We start from the raw sequence: 19180 nt of genomic DNA, 5'->3' as shown, positions 1-19180 counted from the left end.
TGTCTAAAGCTCAGGTAGGCCCAAGTTTTACTACTAGTATATTATATATATATATATATATATATTTGTTAAACATTTTTTTCATAATTAATTTACATATCTGTATATATCTAGAATATTACAGATTAGTATCTAAATTGAACAAAATTGGAAAATACATTCATATAATCTATAAACCCTAGTTTAATAACTCATCTACTAATTATAGGTTAATCCGTACACTTTTTTCCCCAAAAGCCCAATCAAAGTATATACCTTAATAATAAAATAATCTCAAAACTTATAAAATAAACTCAAAACGACACGAGATATTCGCCTTTTCGACATTTTCACACCCTGCCAACATGTCAACGACTAATGAATAATTACCAAATAATACACACATATATATATATATATGTATATGTATATATATATATGTATCCAAACGTGCCCAAACATGGTTATAAATCATCAAATAAAATATCTTTGCCGAGTAAGAAAGATGTTAATATTTACGTTACAGATAATCAAGAAATACATTACCATAATGGATTGGTTTTAATCCTTATTTAACTCGCTTCCGATATTGCTGGATGCGGAAACCATTTTTTGTTAAAAATAATCATTTTGTTTTTATGACTTTGTAAGAAATCGGACAAAAATAAAATCTCTCTGGTCCAAAAGCCCTAGTTCCGTAAAATTGACGCGATTGTAGGGGCAAATTAGGAATATTATGGCTTCATTAAATGTTTTTTTTTTAATTAATAATCGTTGTTGATTTTTGAGTAAATTTTTTCCCGACCAGATCCCAAGGGAGGTGGAGAGAGAGGGAAGCACGAAAGGAAAATTTTTAATAAAATAAAAAGAAACAAAATATTACACCCAGAATTATTCGAGAAAACGAAAATCAGAAACGCGTTTTGATTTGAATTCGCATTTCTTTCTGAGTTGTTCTTCATCATCACCGAATCTCATTCTCTCGAAGCTTTTTCGTTTGTCGGCGGTGTTTTTTTGCCGGTCTTCGAAGCTAGTACAAGAAGTTTAATGGTAGCTTGATTCCGAGTAGATCCAGAAGCAAGACCCGAGTTCCTGATCTGCGAAGCAAAATGGTAGGGTTCATGGGTTTTGGTGCATTATTTTGATCGTTTTTGGTTTTATGTGGGAAAAATAACAATGGGGTTTTTGTTTATTCACTTTGCTGTGTGCTGTTGTTTGATTGAATCTGAGTTTGACTTGAAGAAACAACGGAATCTGGGTTTAGCTAGTCGCTCAATGGCATCTTTTCCGTTGTTTGATTGTTATGACTTTCTCATTCGTGAAATGCTGATTTCGGCTCTGAAATGTCTTCTGTTCGGGTCATGGATTAATGACCGTGTTGACTCTTTTCTTACCAGTATCCTGATAGATAGAAGATTTGACTCAAATTCCGACATCTCAGTTCGGGTTTGGCACTTAGTGCATATCCTGACTGAATCTTGTTGAAATCTTTGTATTGTGCTGAATACCTCCATGAAATACACGGCTTTTCTGGGCATCACAGACAATGTGGCGGCATTTCAGCCATTTTTCGAATCTCTTCAGCCTTTCTGCAATCTCAAAAATATGGGGCAATGCCCATTTAAGCAGTTCTGCTTACCCTAAATCAGTGTCGGAGAGGGCAAGAATTGAATTTCTCGGCCTTCTTTGTGTGGGGAAGAATTTGTTTAATATTGCTATCTTTTCAATTTACCAACGCCGACTGCCTTGGGACAATATGTGTGGGGATGAATAACCAAATTAGTGGAGTGTTTTGTCAAGCCAAAAGTGGAAAGTTTCCCCTCCGACTATGATCAGAGTGTAAATAGACCCAAACTTTATGAATGGAGTTCATATCTCATCATCACGTTCATGATGAGGACTTGCTGGAATTACTACAAAACTAGGGAAAAAAGTTGTTGACTCTCGTATGCCATTTTCTTGTTAAGGAACTATGCCTTTGACACCCTTGTTTCTGTAGGCTACTACCTTCACTTCTACAGTCGGTTCACATGTCTGGGTGGAGGATCCTGATGAAGCATGGATGGATGGTGAAGTTGTCGAGGTTAATGGTGAAGAGATCAAAGTCCTCTGCACATCAGAAAAAACAGTATGCGCCTCCACTGAGCTATAATCAGACGGTTTTGAGATGTTTATATTGATCTTATTGGTCTCCTCTGCAAAATGTTTGTTTGCACATGACCATCAAATGCTTCTTAAGCCCTTTTAAGTTTCCCGAGCTTTAAACCTGTCATCTGAAGCATAAGAAACTCTCATGAAAGCTATTGCTTTGGAAATTCAGGTTGTTGTTAAAGCATCCAGTGCTTACCCAAAAGACGTCGAAGCACCTCCATCTGGCGTGGATGATATGACAAGGCTAGCTTATTTGCATGAACCCGGAGTCCTTCAGAATTTGAAGTCAAGATATGATATAAACGAAATTTATGTGAGTTTCTCATGTAGATTTATCCATTCACTTACCCTACACATGTGCTATTTTAATGCTGTAGATATATGCAATATGTATACAATGTCCACCTGGAACTAGAAGGCTGTTTCATCCCACTGATTTTCTGCGATAAGAACTGTTTTCTGTTAAGCTGAACCCTTATTTACTTCCAGACGTACACAGGAAGCATACTGATTGCTGTTAACCCGTTTAGAAGACTGCCTCATCTTTATAGTAGCCATATGATGGCTCAATATAAAGGTGCTGCTTTTGGCGAGTTGAGTCCACATCCTTTTGCAGTTGCAGATGCTGCATATAGGTAATTCATCACAAAATGATCTAATTATGTTTTGTTCCTTTTTGTTATCTTTATTTGATTTTTTTAATGTAAAATGGCCCGTTTGCTTGCTTCACTCTATGCAGACAGATGATTAACGAAGGAATAAGTCAATCCATTTTGGTTAGTGGTGAAAGTGGTGCTGGTAAAACCGAGAGTACGAAGTTGCTAATGAGATATCTCGCTTATATGGGAGGGAGAGCAGCTTCCGAGGGAAGGAGTGTTGAGCAGAAAGTGTTGGAGGTGAAATATCATCATATGAGTATTTCCTTCTATGATGCCTAGACAATGGTTGAATTTTCTTTTCATCAACGTTAGTTTTTCATTAGTAACTGAAGAGTGAATGATTACATTAAAGGTCAAAAGTCGGATGTATGGTTGTTGTCCGCATTAAACCCCTGTTTACACATTCAGTTTCTGCAAATGTGATTGTCGTTGTCTTTCGCACCTTTAGCTAGAAGGTCCATTTCTTATGGGTTTCTTATATTTTCCTTTCATACAGTCAAATCCTGTTTTAGAAGCATTTGGAAACGCAAAAACAGTTAGAAACAATAATTCCAGGTAAAAGACTTTTTTTTTGTTTAGCATATTTTCTTTTGCATTATTTATTTTATTTACTTTTTGTGTAAGCTCTGGAATATCATCTACTACCCGAGTTTCTATTAACTTGTTCGTTTGTGTACTTCCAGTCGTTTTGGGAAGTTTGTGGAAATTCAGTTTGATCAACGGGGAAGGATATCGGGAGCTGCAATCAGAACTTATTTGTTGGAAAGATCACGTGTGTGTCAAGTTTCTGAACCTGAAAGAAATTACCATTGCTTCTACATGCTTTGCGCTGCACCGCCAGAAGTAAGTTACAAAATACAAATACTTGTAGTCACATGTTGAGCATTTGTTTCTCTTGTGGTATAGTAATGGCATCTTGCTTTTGTGCCCACCCGCGTTCTCTATCAGGATGTTCAAAGGTACAAACTGGGTGATCCAAGGACGTACCATTATCTCAACCAATCTAATTGTTTTGAGTTGGATGATGTGAATGATTTGGAGGAATATCATACCACCAGAAAGGCTATGGATATTGTTGGGATTTGTCATGAGGAGCAGGTATTTATGTCAGAACTCCATCAGTTTTAGATTTTGCAAAAGCTGCTATATAATTTCCATAAATGACTCGTATTATACTGGTATCTCCCCCAGGATGCAATATTCAGGGTCGTCGCAGCCATTCTCCATCTCGGGAATGTTGAATTTGCCAAAGGAGTTGAGATTGATTCATCGGTTCCCAAGGATGAAAAATCGTGGTTTCATTTGAGAACTACAGCTGAGCTTCTTATGTAAATAACTAAACTAATAAAAGTGAAATTCAGAACAACGAAAAAAATGTTGTTTCCGTTTTATGGTCTTCTGTTGCAAACAGAAAAAGGGTCTCCTTATTCATATCATATTATTTTCCAGGTGCAATGAGAAGGCACTTGAGGATTCTCTTTGCAAACGTGTCATAGTAACTCGTGATGAAACCATCACAAAAACTCTTGATCCCGAATCTGCTGCTCTTAGTAGAGATGCTTTAGCTAAAATCATGTACTCAAGGTTGTTTGACTGGTGGGTTTCTTGTTCTGCCTTGAAGAAAGATATTCTTGATTGATACTTCAGTTTATTTGAAGAAATAATTGAAGTACAATTCATCATCTTTGTTCTCTACTAATCCTTTTGGTCTTTGCAGGCTTGTGGACAAAATTAATAATTCAATTGGTCAAGATCCCGATTCGAAGCAATTGATTGGTGTTCTTGATATTTATGGATTCGAGAGTTTCAAGACAAACAGGTGCTTAACCGGTACGCCTATTGTTTTCACAATTGATCAAATGGGTCTCTTTAACATAATGGATATACGATAATTCTGGATATGAGTCCAGCTCAACGTATTGGTCCTTATTCTGTCTCAGGAGTCTGCTATCATGTAGTTTTATGCTTGGTATGCTCATTTTTTTTTGTCAAGCCAGTGCAGTCTTCTAAATGGATAGCCAGATATCTTACTGCTTTTCTTCACAAGGTTGCTGTACTAAACCGTAATTTGGGCAAACTACTAAACTTAATTTTGTGTAAGAGAGTAGTATTGGACAGAATTCTATACAGCCGATAACACCGGGTACAAGAGGACCTGATGGGATGCCCCATAGGCACCCTTCCCCTGCAAGTTAGATGTGGGGGTGAGTTCTACTAGGTGATTCTTATCAAGAGGTTCTTATATCGATTTGTTTTAACAATGATGCCTAGGAAATAGTTGTTATATGGACAATATCATAGAGAAACCTTGGAATATCGAGATCACACATTGAGGAATATGAACAGTGGTGGTCCTCCCTGTAAAAGAATTTATTTATGATCTCAATGGTTGCCAGATTCTTGCCATTGTTTAAATTACTGCTTAGCGTTGCCTGTACTTTTACAGTTTTGAGCAATTCTGCATCAATTTGACAAATGAGAAACTCCAGCAGCATTTTAATCAGGTTTGATTAAGCAAGCTCTTTCTTTCCATTATGCTCTTATTGTTTTGTCTTTCTGCTTTGCCCATTGTTCTAACTGTGTGATTTTTCACCGAGCAGCATGTCTTCAAAATGGAGCAAGAAGAGTATAAGAAGGAAGAGATCAACTGGAGCTACATTGAGTTTGTAGACAATCAAGATATTTTAGACTTAATAGAAAAGGTTTTGGCTATGATATCTGTTCATCATTTATTCTCAATTTCTCAGTAATCTTTGAAGTTTCATCATTTGACCTGATTTACAATACTTCTAAAGCTTTCACTCTAACCCATCCCATGTTGATCTCTCAATCCTTTTCTAAACAGCTGCTCCTGTTTCTATATTTCATCCCCAACCAACATTTGCTGCAGCTTTTTGTCTTTTCTTGTTATGTGATTCATTTATATGTTATCGTGTAATTCTCCTTATCATCCATTTCTCATTCCCAGTGTGTGTTTCCATTTTTCATGCACACTTCAGAAACCAGGAGGGATTATTGCACTTCTTGATGAAGCTTGGTGAGTGTGAAACCAAAATCTGCTTAACTCTTTTCTCGTGTTCGGACTTAGATTATCTACTATCCTTTCATTTTGGTTTTCTATCAGTTTTTTTTAGCAATATATCTGAAGTGAGTTTTTTTTGTCTCAGCATGTTTCCAAGGTCAACGCACGAGACTTTTGCTCAGAAGCTATACCAGACGTTCAAAAATCACAAGCGTTTTAGCAAGCCCAAATTAGCCCGTAGTGACTTCACAATTTGTCATTATGCTGGTGATGTGAGAATCTGTTCCATTCGCTGCTTCACAAAGTATCAGAAGATTTACTACAAAATTTCAGCAATTGACTTATAATTATCCAGTCTAATACTAATATCCATTACGCGTCCAGGTCACTTATCAGACAGAACTTTTCCTGGACAAGAACAAGGATTATGTTGTTGCTGAGCATCAGGCCTTGCTAAATGCTTCTAAATGTTCTTTTGTAGCAAATTTGTTTCCACCTTTATCCGATGATTCCAAACAATCAAAGTTCTCCTCTATAGGTACCCGTTTCAAGGTGAGCTGATTTGGTCCCTAATTTCACTCTTAGCTAGTTCTTTATTTAATAGGTGCTTCCATTATTGAGGCCATTTTGTGCTTGTTTGTAGCAACAATTGGTATCATTGCTCGAGATTCTGAATACCACAGAGCCGCATTATATCCGTTGCATAAAGCCCAATAACCTTCTCAAGCCAGGAATCTTTGAGAACAAAAATGTGCTTCAGCAATTACGATGCGGGGTCCGAATGACATCCATTTCTGTTTCTATAATCCACTGCTTCTGTTTTTTTTCCTTGGAAGATTGATAGTTTGCCATGTTTCTAACTTCAGGGAGTGATGGAGGCAATAAGGATAAGTTGTGCAGGCTATCCTACTAGGAAACATTTTGATGAATTCTTGGACAGATTTGCTATCCTCGCCCCAGAAATGCTGAATAAGAGGTAAGATGTGCCTTCCTCTCTCAGTGTGTCCTTGGATGAGAGGTTATTCTCATCGATATGTTCTCTGGTTGACATTTTTTTGTAGTTCTGATGAACCAGCTGCTTGCAAGAAGCTTCTGGAAAAGATGGGACTTGAAGGCTTTCAGGTAATTTTTTCAATGACCAGAAAGTCGTCTGACAGCTTCTTCAAGGCTGTTTGCTGCTTCTATGTTGAGATACTCTGAGATTGTAGAATTAATATAGACGTGGGCATTTGCATTTGTAGATTGGTAAGACGAAGGTTTTTCTTAGGGCCGGACAAATGGCAGACTTGGATGCTCGAAGGACTGAGGTCCTAGGAAGATCAGCAAGCATTATCCAGAGAAAAGTTCGATCTTACCTTGCTCGCAAAAGCTTTGTCCTTCTTCATCGTTCTGCAACTCAGATTCAGGCAGCTTGCCGAGGTATTTAACTCTCTACAGAGGCTTTTGTGTAATTTCCCTCACTAGACTTACATGGGTTTCTTATTTATTTTTTCTTTTAGATTTTTTTTTTTTTGTAACTAACTAGCATGTATGTATCTTTCGTTTTCAGGTCAACTTGCTAGAAATTTATATGAAGGCACGCGCAGGGAAGCTGCTGCTTTGAGAATCCAGAGAGATTTGCGTAGGTTTCTGGCTAGGAAGTCTTTCACAGAGCTATATTCTGCTGCTGTCTCGGTTCAAGCGGGTATGCGCGGTATGGTTGCTCGGAATGACCTACATTTCAAGAGGCAAACTAAAGCTGCAACAATAATCCAGGTACACCTGTATTAAAAGTGCTGAAATTTGATACTATTGGTCTTACTTCATAATTCCGAAAACACTAAAGTAACATTCTACTACCAGAACTGAACAGTTCGTGGGAGCTTGTGAGTAACAGACAGAAGCCAGGTTCTCTGTGTCAGAGTCTAAATTATACTAATGTTCACTCTACATTACAGAGCTGTTGCCGTGGATACTTGTCTCAGCTTCATTACAGAAAGCTCAAGAAAGCAGCCATAGTGACACAAAGTGGATGGAGAGCGAGAGTTGGTCGTAGAGAACTCCGTAAACTTAAGACGGTAAATCGAGCTTTCTTTCTATGTTTAGTTTTGTTCTTCCATCATAGTGTTTGTTTGAGAGAAAACTTCTCTTCGAGAGCTGATGTTGGAGTATCTTACACTTCATGAAATTTAATGTAATTTTTCTGTAATTCAATTTACAATAAGGCTGCACGGGAAACTGGAGCTCTTCAAGAAGCCAAGAACAAGCTAGAGAAGCAAGTTGAAGAGCTGACATGGAGATTGCAATTAGAGAAACGGATGAGGGTGAGAATGAAGCGAACTTCACTTCTTTGTGTTCTGTTTGTTTCTGTGTTTGGACCTCTTGTCCATCAAGTCTTCCTTGCAATTTATCAGAATTACTAAGAGTACTCTTTCATTGTCTTCAACATTGTAGATTGACCTGGAAGAAGCCAAAACGCAAGAAAATGTGAAATTGCAGTCTGCTTTAGAGGAAATGCAACTTAAGTTCAAAGAAACTGAGGCAGTGCTTGTTAAAGAGCTTGAGGCTGCCAAGAAAGCATCTGAGATACCCCCTGTTATAAAAGAGGTCCCAGTTGTTGACAAGGAATTGACGGAGAAGCTAACAAGTGAAAAGGAAAAGTTGAAGGTTGGTTGCAATGTTAAATCTATAGCTCAGTGCTATTCGCAGAAGAAGAATATTTTTTTAATACTATCAATATGTCCTTCCTCCGCACGAATAAGTCTACTAGTATGTTTCTTCTGAATTGCTTGTCTTATACAGGAGATGGTGAGCTCACTGGAGAGGAAAATCGATGAGACAGAGAAGAAGCTTGAAGAGACCAGCAAACTTAGCCAGGATAGACTAAAGCAAGTACTAGAGGCTGAATCTAAAGTAGTGAAGTTGAACACTGCAATGCAGAGGTACTCTTTGCTAGAATCTGAACCAGCAAAAGTAGTAAAGAGCTTTGTCAGTGATTTCCACTTTAATATTCTTCATATTCAAACTGTTAGCTAATATTTCATTTTCAGGCTTGAAGAGAAAATCTCAGAGATGGAAGCTGAGAAACAAATTATGCGTCAGCAAACAATCTTAAGCACTCCTGCATGGACTGTAACAGGGCATCCTCCAACTGCACCTGTCAAGGTAGAAAAATACTCAGAACTGCTCATATATGCTCTTTTGGCTTACTTGTTATTGTGCTTGACGTTAATTTCTTGGTATTCTCTGTTTGCAGAATTTGGAGAATGGTCACCGTACAAACTTGGGGAACCAATTCAATGTACTGTGATTTTTCTAGATGACTAACTCAAGCTCTGGATTTCTCATTTTGTTTTTCCATTTCATTTCTCGTTTTTTTATTCATTTGAGAAGTCTCTTTCCCAGGAAGCTGAGTTTGCAACACCAGCGAGAATGGAATCTGACATAAAAGCTGGGAAATCTACAGTGGAACGCCAACTTGTATTTAATCGATCTATTTTACATATTAATTCTCTGTCATAAATTGAGTAATTCTGATAACTTGATATCTGCTGTGACTGCAGGAGAATGTTGATGCTCTCATTGATTGTGTTATGAACAACATCGGTTTCAGTAACGAGAAACCCGTGGCTGCATTTACGATATACAAGTGTCTTCTTCATTGGAAATGTTTTGAAGCTGAGAAGACTAATGTATTTGATTGCCTTATTCAGATGATTGGTACTGCAATTGAGGTAAACGGGAACGCATTTCTTGACATCAATTCAGATGACAACCTTATTTAGATGATTGCATTTCTAGTGATTGAGATAAGCTGAGAAGACTAGGAAGTTACAACTGCTTTCCAAATCTTTCAGAAGGAAGATGATAATGCTCACTTGGCATATTGGCTGTCAAACACATCGGCCCTACTCTTTTTGCTTCAAAAAAGCCTTAAAAGTGGTGGCAGTGGAGCAACGCCAAGCAAGAAGCCACCCATCTCGACATCTTTATTCGGAAGGATGGCCTTGGTATTACAAGTTTCAAGTTAATATGGCAGGTTACCATTTTTTTTACTGGCAAATATTTCAGAGCCTAATTATCATTTTTCATGTTTGTTCGACAGAGCTTCCGGTCATCCCCTGTTTCAGGCAACCTCGCTGCTGCGGCTGAAGCTGCTGCTCTTGCGGTGGTACGCCCAGTGGAGGCTAAGTACCCAGCTCTGCTTTTCAAGCAACAGCTTGCGGCTTATGTGGAGAAAATATTCGGGATGGTTAGGGATAATTTGAAGAAAGAGCTATCAACTTTAGTTTCTCTATGCATTCAGGTTTCGTCAATTTCCATTCACTGCTATTATAGTACTCTTAACTGATTGTTCCTTTTGCACTCGGATGGTGAATCTGGTTTTCACTCTTTCTATATTTTTTGTCTTGTGGTGCCAAATGATGAATTTCAGGCACCGAGAATGTCCAAAGGAGGGATGCTGAGATCTGGTCGGTCCTTTGGAAAAGATTCCCCAGCAAATCACTGGCAGAGCATTATTGAGAGTCTCAATTCGCTACTTGCCACATTGAAAGACAATTATGTAAGAAATTGGGAAAAAAAAATCTTGCCCTTATACTATATCTCCATTCCAACTCATCAATTCTCATATGTTTCGTGGCGTCCAGGTTCCTTTAGTACTCATCCAGAAGATATACACTCAAACTTTCTTGTACATCAATGTGCAATTATTTAACAGGTGATTATTTTCATCGAAATCTAGTTGATGACTTGGACTTGAGTCGGACCAATTGTCAGTTTTATTGCACAATTTTAACCACGTTTTCCAGTCTACTTGGAATTGGTTTCATGTGTTGTTTAATATTATTACAGCCTTCTCCTACGTAAAGAGTGTTGTACATTTAGCAATGGAGAATTTGTAAAAGCAGGATTAGCTGAGTTAGAGCTCTGGTGCTGTCAAGCCAAAGAAGTAAGTTTCCTAACTCGTGATGTTCTTACAAAATACCGCGTCTTTTTCAGTTTTGTAACACTGTTTCCATTCCTTCGGGTTGATTTGCAGTACGCTGGGTCATCTTGGGATGAACTGAAACACATTCGTCAAGCTGTAGGGTTTTTGGTAAGTTTTTCTCTTCTGAACCGGAAAATATTAACCTCCCTGATCTCTCGGTGTGTGAAATGGTACTTTCTTGCTCTTATTTACACTTTGAATCTCCAAAGTAATGGTTATCTGTATCATAACTATATCGGTAATCACACTTTAACTGATAATACTGATAATCTGTTGACAGAAACCTCACTTGACCACTTGAATTGGACTAATCAATTACCAATCTATATTTCAAGTATTTTGTTCTCTTCTTAGTTCTATTATTCCTTTCGAGCCGTGCTAATGAAACTTTGTCTTTGTTTCCCGACAGGTTATCCACCAAAAATACAGAATCTCTTACGATGAAATAGCAAATGATCTTTGCCCGGTAAATCTCTTTGCCAGTGGCTAAATCACGTCTCTTCCTAGAAATAATTTCATGCGCTCACTCATGTCAAGCTCTTCTTGTTTTATGTCCTTTTGTCTGTTCAGATCCTCAGTGTCCAGCAGCTTTACCGGATATGCACATTGTACTGGGATGACAGCTATAACACCCGAAGCGTATCTCAAGATGTATGTCCAACTTTATACTGTTAAAGGAAAAAAAAACTTTTTTTTTACCTTCTAGATGCTGAGATTAGCGAATTCTTCTTCGCAGGTGATTTCAAGCATGCGGGCGCTCATGACAGAGGAATCCAACGATGCAGACAGCGATTCCTTCTTGTTGGACGATGATTCCAGGTAATCGAGAATTTCTCCTCAGTTTGTTATCCTCATTGATAAGCTTTAGGTTAGTAAGAAACTTGTCGAAACAGCGAAAGTGTAGGAAACTATATACACTATAGAAAAACTTTACGGGAAACTGAATTAAGACAAGATCCTAGATTGTCTTAAATCGCCATGGAAAAGTAAAACCTTGACTTGTTTGTTGAATCATCATACTTTAGCTTAGATTACACACAGAAAACCGTTTTCCGACAAGGAAAACTAACCGGGTATCGTGATTTGTTTCCTGCAGCATTCCCTTCTCGATCGATGACATTGCTAATTCAATGCAAGAGAAGGATTTCGCGACCATTAAACCAGCCGAACAGCTTCTTGAAAATCCATCCTTCAGTTTCTTGCTTTAGTTGATACTATTGTTCATCGAGAAGCTCCGACTCTGAAAGCTCTTCCAGGTGGAAGAGGGGAGGGGGTTCTTCTTGAACTAAAAGTAAAGATGATGGGAAGAAGTGTAAATTTCTATTTTTGGTGGGGCTGTTTCATGCATGGTTTGTAATCTCGCCTATTCATTCTTTTATTATTTAATTTTGACCCCCGGATTTTCGTATCCGTACTTTGCCCCCTTTATTCTTGAATCGTCTTATGATTATTATTATTATACGCGCGACATCGGGTGGGGTTGAAGACGAATTTTGGGACGTAATTGTAATTGTTATGAGCTCGTAAAAGAAATAGTTTCCTTTTCGGAAAAAAAAAAGGGATATTATTGAAAATCATCGTCTAACAAATATGCCAACTAATTTAGGTCAACTATCATTTTGCTTCCGTTATTCACTTCTTCTAACGCTCTCTCGAATTTTAAATTTTGTTTCTTTTTTTCCGCCATTAAAAATATTTTTTATTAAATTATGTCTTGTTATTACCCGCAAAATAAAATGAAAAAAAAAAGTTTTTATAAGTTATTTCGGCTTTTAAAAGACAAAAAAAAAATATTTCGTATGGGCCCAAAAGATAGTTAATTGTGGTTTGGATGAAATATTGAATATGGGCCTATCGCCATTTTGGCCCAATTGTTATAATGTTGAAATGACCTACTACCCCTCCAATTCTCAGACAGAAGGAAGCATTTCGCTAATTATCCCTAGCAGCCGAACGGAATCTCAGAAAAACCTTACCAAAATCTCATCCCCACGCTCTCTCTGGGTTCGGATTTGATTTCGATTCAACCAGGTTCCGTATTCATGTCTCTATGTTTTCATCTAATTCTTTAGTTTGATTCGGATGACTGTTTCGGCTTGGGGTGCGAATCACGAACATCTATGGATTTTGTTCCTGTTCTTGTTCTTGTGCGATTGTTTTTGCTGGGAATAAGGGAACCTGGAAAAGGGAGCTAAAATGATTATTTAATGTCGGATTGATTTTGGTTTATGCAGCGGAAACGATCTTAAGTCTCTCAGGATGTCGCGAAAGGGTTTGATGGAGCAGGATCTAAGTAAACTGGATGTAACAACGTTACATCCTCTCTCTCCTGAGGTCATTTCTCGCCAAGCGACTATAAACATAGGTAATTTCCGTTATTAGGGTTTTTTTATCCCATGAAGGTTTTCCAGTTTCTTATCATCTCTGAGAATCTAAGCATGAGTCAAAACTGACGATTTTAGTGATTTACCTGTCGTCTCAGGAACCATAGGGCATGTCGCACATGGGAAGTCAACAGTCGTGAAGGCTATTTCTGGGGTGCAGGTAATTGTTATATCCATTTCCACTTATATTTGTTCACATTCCCCTTTTTTATTCGATGATCATGAGAATGGTTTATGATTAGATCGAATATGGAGATTGGCTTTGGTTTTTGAATCTTGTTGGATCAGAAGTCCTGTATTTTTACCATTGTTTGGTGCGTATGTGCAGACTGTCCGTTTTAAGAACGAATTGGAGCGTAACATTACCATTAAGCTTGGATATGCCAATGCCAAGATATACAAATGTGAGGATGAGAAGTGTCCTAGACCCATGTGCTATAAGTGAGTTCGTGCATGCTAAAATTTTCATTGTCTACTAATTCATATGGCTACTGGCTAGTGACATAAACTAACAATTTATCCGTTGTTTTAGGGCCTACGGAAGTGGAAAGGAAGACAATCCAATGTGTGATGTTCCTGGTTTTGAGAACTGCAGGATGAAACTATTGAGGCATGTGTCCTTTGTGGATTGCCCGGTATGCGGAGTTTTTATGTTGTCTCTATTTTACAGAGAGTATAATGTTTTAGTGATTTATAACCCTTGTATGCATCAATGGATGATGAGATTTACTGCTGTATAGTTTTGTATACAAACTTCCTCTTATCCGATTGGATGGAGAATTATGAGAAATGTGAGTTGCAGGAGAGGCGTTCATCCATTTTCCTCAATTGTTCTGCTCTTGTCTTGTCTCATAGATGATTTTGTTCTTTACTCTTTTAGGGACACGATATTCTTATGGCTACAATGCTTAACGGAGCAGCCATTATGGATGGCGCATTACTTCTCATACCAGCCAATGAGAGCTGTCCCCAACCGCAAACTTCTGAGCATCTGGCTGCTGTTGAGATTATGCGTCTTCAGCATATCATAATCCTTCAAAATAAGGTCGATCTCATTCAAGAAAATGTCGCTGTTAATCAGCACGAAGCAATTCAGAAATTCATAAAGGTTGGATTTTCTTATGCCTCACGTATTTATGCCATTTTTCCTTCCCCCGTAGGTTAGCTTAGAAGAGGAAAAATCCGGTTCTGAATTTGCTTCATATTCTTTGGCAGAACACGGTTGCTGATGGTGCCCCCGTTGTTCCCATCTCAGCACAACTGAAATACAACATTGACGTTGTGTGTGAGTATATCGTAAAGAAGATCCCGATCCCTGAGCGGAATTTTATCTCACCACCAAACATGATAGTTATTCGGTCTTTTGATGTCAATAAGCCGGGGTTCGTGGTTGATGAGATTAAAGGTGGTGTGGCTGGTGGAAGTATCCTCCGAGTATGTTCTCTTTACCTTTTAATACAGAGTTTGATCCAGTTCTCTCTATCTTTTATTTCTGTGGCAGACATTTTTTTGTATTCCACTGTCACAGAATACAATTATTCTCAATTTTCAAGGTGAAAGGAAAGCCGATATTTTTATGGTCTGGTTCCGTGTTCATAAGAGACAACTAAAGTGATTTAATAGAACCTAAACTGCAGATACCGATTAGAAATTTATGACGGCACTTTTGTAAATGTTAGTTGTTTTCATTTAGAGAATACAAATACCAGATTTTTTTTTTGGGATGATCTTTGTCTAACTGAACCCAGCTGCATGCTGCAGGGTGTTCTGAGAGTCAATCAAAACATTGAAGTCCGGCCTGGGATTGTTGTGAAAGATGAGAAAGGGGACATAAAATGCACACCCATATATTCCCGTATAGTTTCACTTTATGCGGAACAAAATGAACTTCAGTTTGCCGTGCCAGGAGGTCTGATCGGAGTTGGGACTACCATGGACCCTACTCTAACACGTGCTGATCGTTTGGTTGGTCAGGTTCTCGGTGAAGTTGGATCCCTCCCTGATGTTTTCGTAGAACTCGAGGTATGCCCACAATTTCTCGTTGATCAATAATACAAATTCCATGCTATTGCATCACTAACCACTAACAAGCAAAGCAAAATTGGGTTTAAAACTCGAAAGAGCACTGGGCATCTCGTATGTCTTTATAGCCAAAATTCTCGCCTGGGCTGTGTTGTACTTTCTTGCACGCTTATATAATAAACCAGCTGGTCTCACACTTAGGCCAAGGAAGCATGTCTGAACTATGGGATTGAATGGCTTTTCAGGTGAACTTCTTCCTTTTGCGGCGACTGTTGGGTGTTAGGACAAAGGGATCAGAGAAACAAGGGAAGGTGTCGAAATTAGCAAAGGGGGAGATACTGATGTTGAACATAGGATCGATGTCGACGGGAGCGAGGGTGATAGCCGTGAAGAACGACCTGGCGAAACTGCAGCTGACATCGCCCGTCTGCACCAGCAAAGGAGAGAAGGTTGCTCTCAGCCGCCGTGTTGAGAAGCATTGGCGTCTCATCGGTTGGGGCCAAATCCAGGCCGGCTCCACCATCCACGTTCCACCCTGCCCCCTTTGATTCACCACAAAACCCACTCACAGAAGAAGAAGAAGAAAAAGAGAGTTTAGGGTTTTGAAATGTGGGAAGGCAGACAACTTTTAGGGACAATTTTCTTGAGATGGAGGAGAAAACATTGCCATGAAGATTCTTTTTTTTTTCTTACTTTCCTTCCTGTCTCAATGTTTTGTTTTGTTTCTTGTTTCCAAAAAAAAAATAATCTAAGTGTCGAATCGGAGAGTCACCTTTTCGAGAGGAGGGGAGCTCTGCGGAATTGTTGTGATGAGCCTTTTATAAAAGCGATTACGATTGCTGGTTACTCTTTGTTAATTTGTTTCAATACACTACAAATAGAATAGAGAGTGATAAGGCAATTTATTTTGGGCCTAAACTTCAAAAAGATGGGCCCAAAGCCCAGTTACTACATTTATATAGCCCAACAGATAAAACACCACGCCCACCTTTTCCGAGTAAAACTCACGCGCCAGCTCTACCCGTACTTGTTGATCACCGAGAGGCGCGTGAGTTCCATTTAGTAAAATGCTGGCTCTTATTTTATTCATATTCGTCTATAATCATATATTAAATTGAATTGCTTAGATCTTTGATTAAATTTCTTTTTTCAAATCGGTAAAATTTTTGAATTGCAGATTTTGTAAAATACAATAATATATATAGATACTTTTTGCTTCAATATAATCGCACTAAGACAATCAATTTTCCACTTATAATGATTTTATTTTAAATAGTTTTCATTCATGGATTTCTCACGTTGTTTGGGGGGCCGGGGTATGTCGGTACGTTGACTAACGTGCAAAGTTTTTTGGGAATTATTGGACTTAATTGTTAAAATTAAATGTATGGGGCAAATCTAGAGTACAAATAATAATATCGGGGACCATATTGGAATAAAACAAAATAAATGGGGACCCCCACTGGACCGAATTTACAACTGTGATTTTACACCTGTTTGGGTACAAATCGGCGTCCACTTGCATCTTGCTACTTTGTCCAGCTCGCAATCCTGGTCGTGGCCAGGACATCTCTGTCCTCGCATCCAAACACCACTACTACTCGCGTTTTGATGAATATAAAAAAAAATTCTGGATAGTTGAGATTCTATGTAAGAAATAGACCATAACGTTTGGATAGAATTATATTAAAATATCCAAAAAAAAATGAAATTTATCTAAGCTGTCGCCACCCATTGTAGTTGCTGTCATGATCCTCTCCAACATTCTATTACATTGTCTTCTTCTACCATTTGTCGTCTCTCGAACTCTTTATATCTCAAAATGTAAATATATATATATATATATAGGGTAAACCCCCTAAAAAATCTCAACTTGTAAAAATATATACAAATAAACCTTCAACTTAAAAAACTGTCATTCAATCCTCGAACTTGTAACTTGTCACTGAATAAAACCTCGAACTTGCAAATTATTGCTCTAATAAACCTTTGACCGGTTTGACCACAATTTCAGGCGAACATAAATCCATGTATTAACGGATTGCTGATGTCACCTTATACACGTTATCAATTTTAATTTAAAAAATGATATCAGCATTCCATCAATACATAGATTTCTGATCACCTGAAATTATAGTTAAACCGGTTAAAGGTTAAATATATATATATAATTTTGACCTTATGAAATATGAACATGAATTGGTCGTATGATTAAGAAAGTTCCACATTATATACAAAACATAAAAAAAAAAAAAAAAGATCTACGGACCATTTATATGACCAAATCGTAAACTTGAAAGATTATGTAAAACGTTCAGCACTTTGAAAAAAAATATAGATAACTAAAATTCATAATATTATTAAAATATTTATATCACCTTTCCTAATAGAAATGGGGGCGGCCTCGAGCAATACGTACAAATGTTGGTCCAATAAGAGGAAAAAAAAGTTGTGATTACAGTTCCATCTCATAAATGGGCTGAACTGTTTTGACCCATTTCTGTGGACTCTGTTAATTCACAAGTCACGAGATTTCGTGGGCCACCACAACTCTAACCTTTTGATGAAGATAAATTCATAACAAAAAAGGATAAAATATTTGGAAAAAAAAGGATTAAAACTAAATAAATCCATTCTTATCTTAGATATTTTTTCAATTAAATTCACTTTTTTCTATTCTCAGTACCTATTTATCTAAAAGTTTGCGTTGATTGTTCTATATATTGGCGATTTAATAATTATCCCGCCTGAAATAATATTTTTCTATGAAATATGCACTGTATTAATCAAAATGTTTTGAATTTTTTCTGTTTGTAAATATATTTTTACATGGTTTAAATAATAGGCTGATAAGATAAAATAAATTATTATAATTGAATAGAACCAATGGATATGATTTTGATGGTTTAAAGTGCTGCAAAGAGTTGATTATTCAAGTTCCATGGCTTGTATTGTCCTTATATACTTAACACACACGCCTATGTATGTGTATGTATGTATGCTGGGTCAAAGAACAACATACAAACTATGTTCTCATCATGGGTTCAAATCCAAGCGTGGAGAGGGGTATTCACCTGGGCTTCTCCGATCCCCTGGAAGATGTAGTCGGGTCAAAGATCCGGTGAACTTCCGGATTATCCAAAAAAAAAACATATCACCGCACGTCATAATGGTAAACAAGAACTTTGACTGATCTCTAAATTGAGGAATCTCAATTTGACTTGCTGCAAACACTTATCATGCTTAACGGTTCAATATTCCTAATTATTATTTTTATTTTTATTTTGTATCCAAAGTATTATGATCAGGTTTGCATGTGGCCACGTGTTTCTGATTCTCTTTGAATTCCCTAATACCATATCAGCAAAATAAGTTAGTTCATGGTGGAGTTATCAATAATTAATAAAAATAATAATATTCTTGTAAATTAATTAATTACCCTTTTCGTCAAATGAGTTTATCCTTACCATATGTAGTCAAACTTAGAATCTTCTTACTTAATCACACTATTTGTCAACGGTCTCAAATTAGTTACCAACGATTTCCAATTATTAATGCAACAATTTCTCTCAATAATTAATCCAATCATAATTTCTGTTTACAGAACGGATTTTTTGGTAATTAGCAATGGATTTTTCAATATCAAAATATAAATATCTTAATAGAGAAAAACAAATCGAATTTTGAAATTACATTTTGTTTTATGAAATATGAAATCAAAATAATATATTAAAAATACCAATGGAGTTTACCAAATAATATGCAACATAACCGTTAACAATAATAATAATAATAATATGCAACATAAGGTCATTATTGTTACCCTAAACCCGACACAATTTCTCGATTAGTGTATGCATATAGATATACATGTCGACATGTGTGTGTATATACATAGACGTAGGAAAGAAATTTGACTGTCCACTACAAGAGGGAATCTCAAAGCAGTGGTTCCGACCAAATTTAAGATTAGATCACGTCACATGCATAATCT

The 19180-nt window shown here is 37.3% G+C and overlaps 2 protein-coding genes across 2 annotated transcripts; both read left to right on the top strand.

The window, feature by feature from the left end:
• The first annotated feature begins 815 nt into the window (after positions 1 to 815).
• Positions 816 to 12236, top strand: LOC104801116 (myosin-6). Its single transcript, XM_010524220.2, has 39 exons — positions 816 to 1091; positions 1979 to 2107; positions 2300 to 2443; positions 2620 to 2765; positions 2870 to 3026; positions 3286 to 3344; positions 3473 to 3632; positions 3738 to 3887; positions 3981 to 4117; positions 4239 to 4385; positions 4507 to 4608; positions 5236 to 5293; positions 5390 to 5491; positions 5789 to 5826; positions 5957 to 6083; positions 6196 to 6363; positions 6455 to 6586; positions 6678 to 6787; positions 6873 to 6933; positions 7053 to 7230; positions 7361 to 7566; positions 7749 to 7868; positions 8016 to 8114; positions 8245 to 8457; positions 8593 to 8732; positions 8841 to 8955; positions 9047 to 9091; positions 9196 to 9270; positions 9354 to 9524; positions 9648 to 9800; positions 9896 to 10096; positions 10226 to 10354; positions 10440 to 10510; positions 10645 to 10741; positions 10832 to 10888; positions 11190 to 11246; positions 11351 to 11431; positions 11517 to 11599; positions 11877 to 12236. Exons 1-39 carry the CDS (start codon positions 1089 to 1091, stop codon positions 11986 to 11988), a joined length of 4533 nt encoding a protein of 1510 aa, XP_010522522.1. The 5' UTR covers positions 816 to 1088; the 3' UTR covers positions 11989 to 12236.
• A 465-nt stretch (positions 12237 to 12701) lies between these two features.
• Positions 12702 to 16032, top strand: LOC104801115 (eukaryotic translation initiation factor 2 subunit gamma-like). The gene is made up of 9 exons (XM_010524219.2): positions 12702 to 12811; positions 13015 to 13145; positions 13263 to 13324; positions 13493 to 13605; positions 13697 to 13799; positions 14045 to 14272; positions 14380 to 14598; positions 14926 to 15186; positions 15432 to 16032. The coding sequence occupies exons 2-9, from the start codon at positions 13040 to 13042 to the stop codon at positions 15732 to 15734; spliced, it is 1395 nt and encodes a 464-aa protein (XP_010522521.1). The 5' UTR covers positions 12702 to 12811; positions 13015 to 13039; the 3' UTR covers positions 15735 to 16032.
• The last annotated feature ends 3148 nt before the right edge of the window (positions 16033 to 19180 follow it).

Source organism: Tarenaya hassleriana, unplaced genomic scaffold (assembly GCF_000463585.1).
Source record: "Tarenaya hassleriana unplaced genomic scaffold, ASM46358v1 Cleome7, whole genome shotgun sequence".
Lineage (NCBI taxonomy): Eukaryota > Viridiplantae > Streptophyta > Magnoliopsida > Brassicales > Cleomaceae > Tarenaya > Tarenaya hassleriana.
Note: the sequence above shows the minus strand (reverse complement) of the source record. Positions and strands in the feature narration are given on the sequence as shown.

Excerpts from the sequence above, each read along its gene's own strand:
- LOC104801116 (XM_010524220.2), top strand. Across the intron at positions 4,386-4,506 it reads TACTCAAGGTTGTTTGACTG|GCTTGTGGACAAAATTAATA; the intron begins GTGGGTTTCTTG and ends TGGTCTTTGCAG. Across the intron at positions 9,271-9,353 it reads CTACAGTGGAACGCCAACTT|GAGAATGTTGATGCTCTCAT; the intron begins GTATTTAATCGA and ends CTGTGACTGCAG.
- LOC104801115 (XM_010524219.2), top strand. The coding sequence starts at position 13,040 with ATGTCGCGAAAGGGTTTGATGGAGCAGGATCTAAGTAAACTGGATGTA. Across the intron at positions 13,325-13,492 it reads AGGCTATTTCTGGGGTGCAG|ACTGTCCGTTTTAAGAACGA; the intron begins GTAATTGTTATA and ends GCGTATGTGCAG. Across the intron at positions 14,599-14,925 it reads CTGGTGGAAGTATCCTCCGA|GGTGTTCTGAGAGTCAATCA; the intron begins GTATGTTCTCTT and ends TGCATGCTGCAG.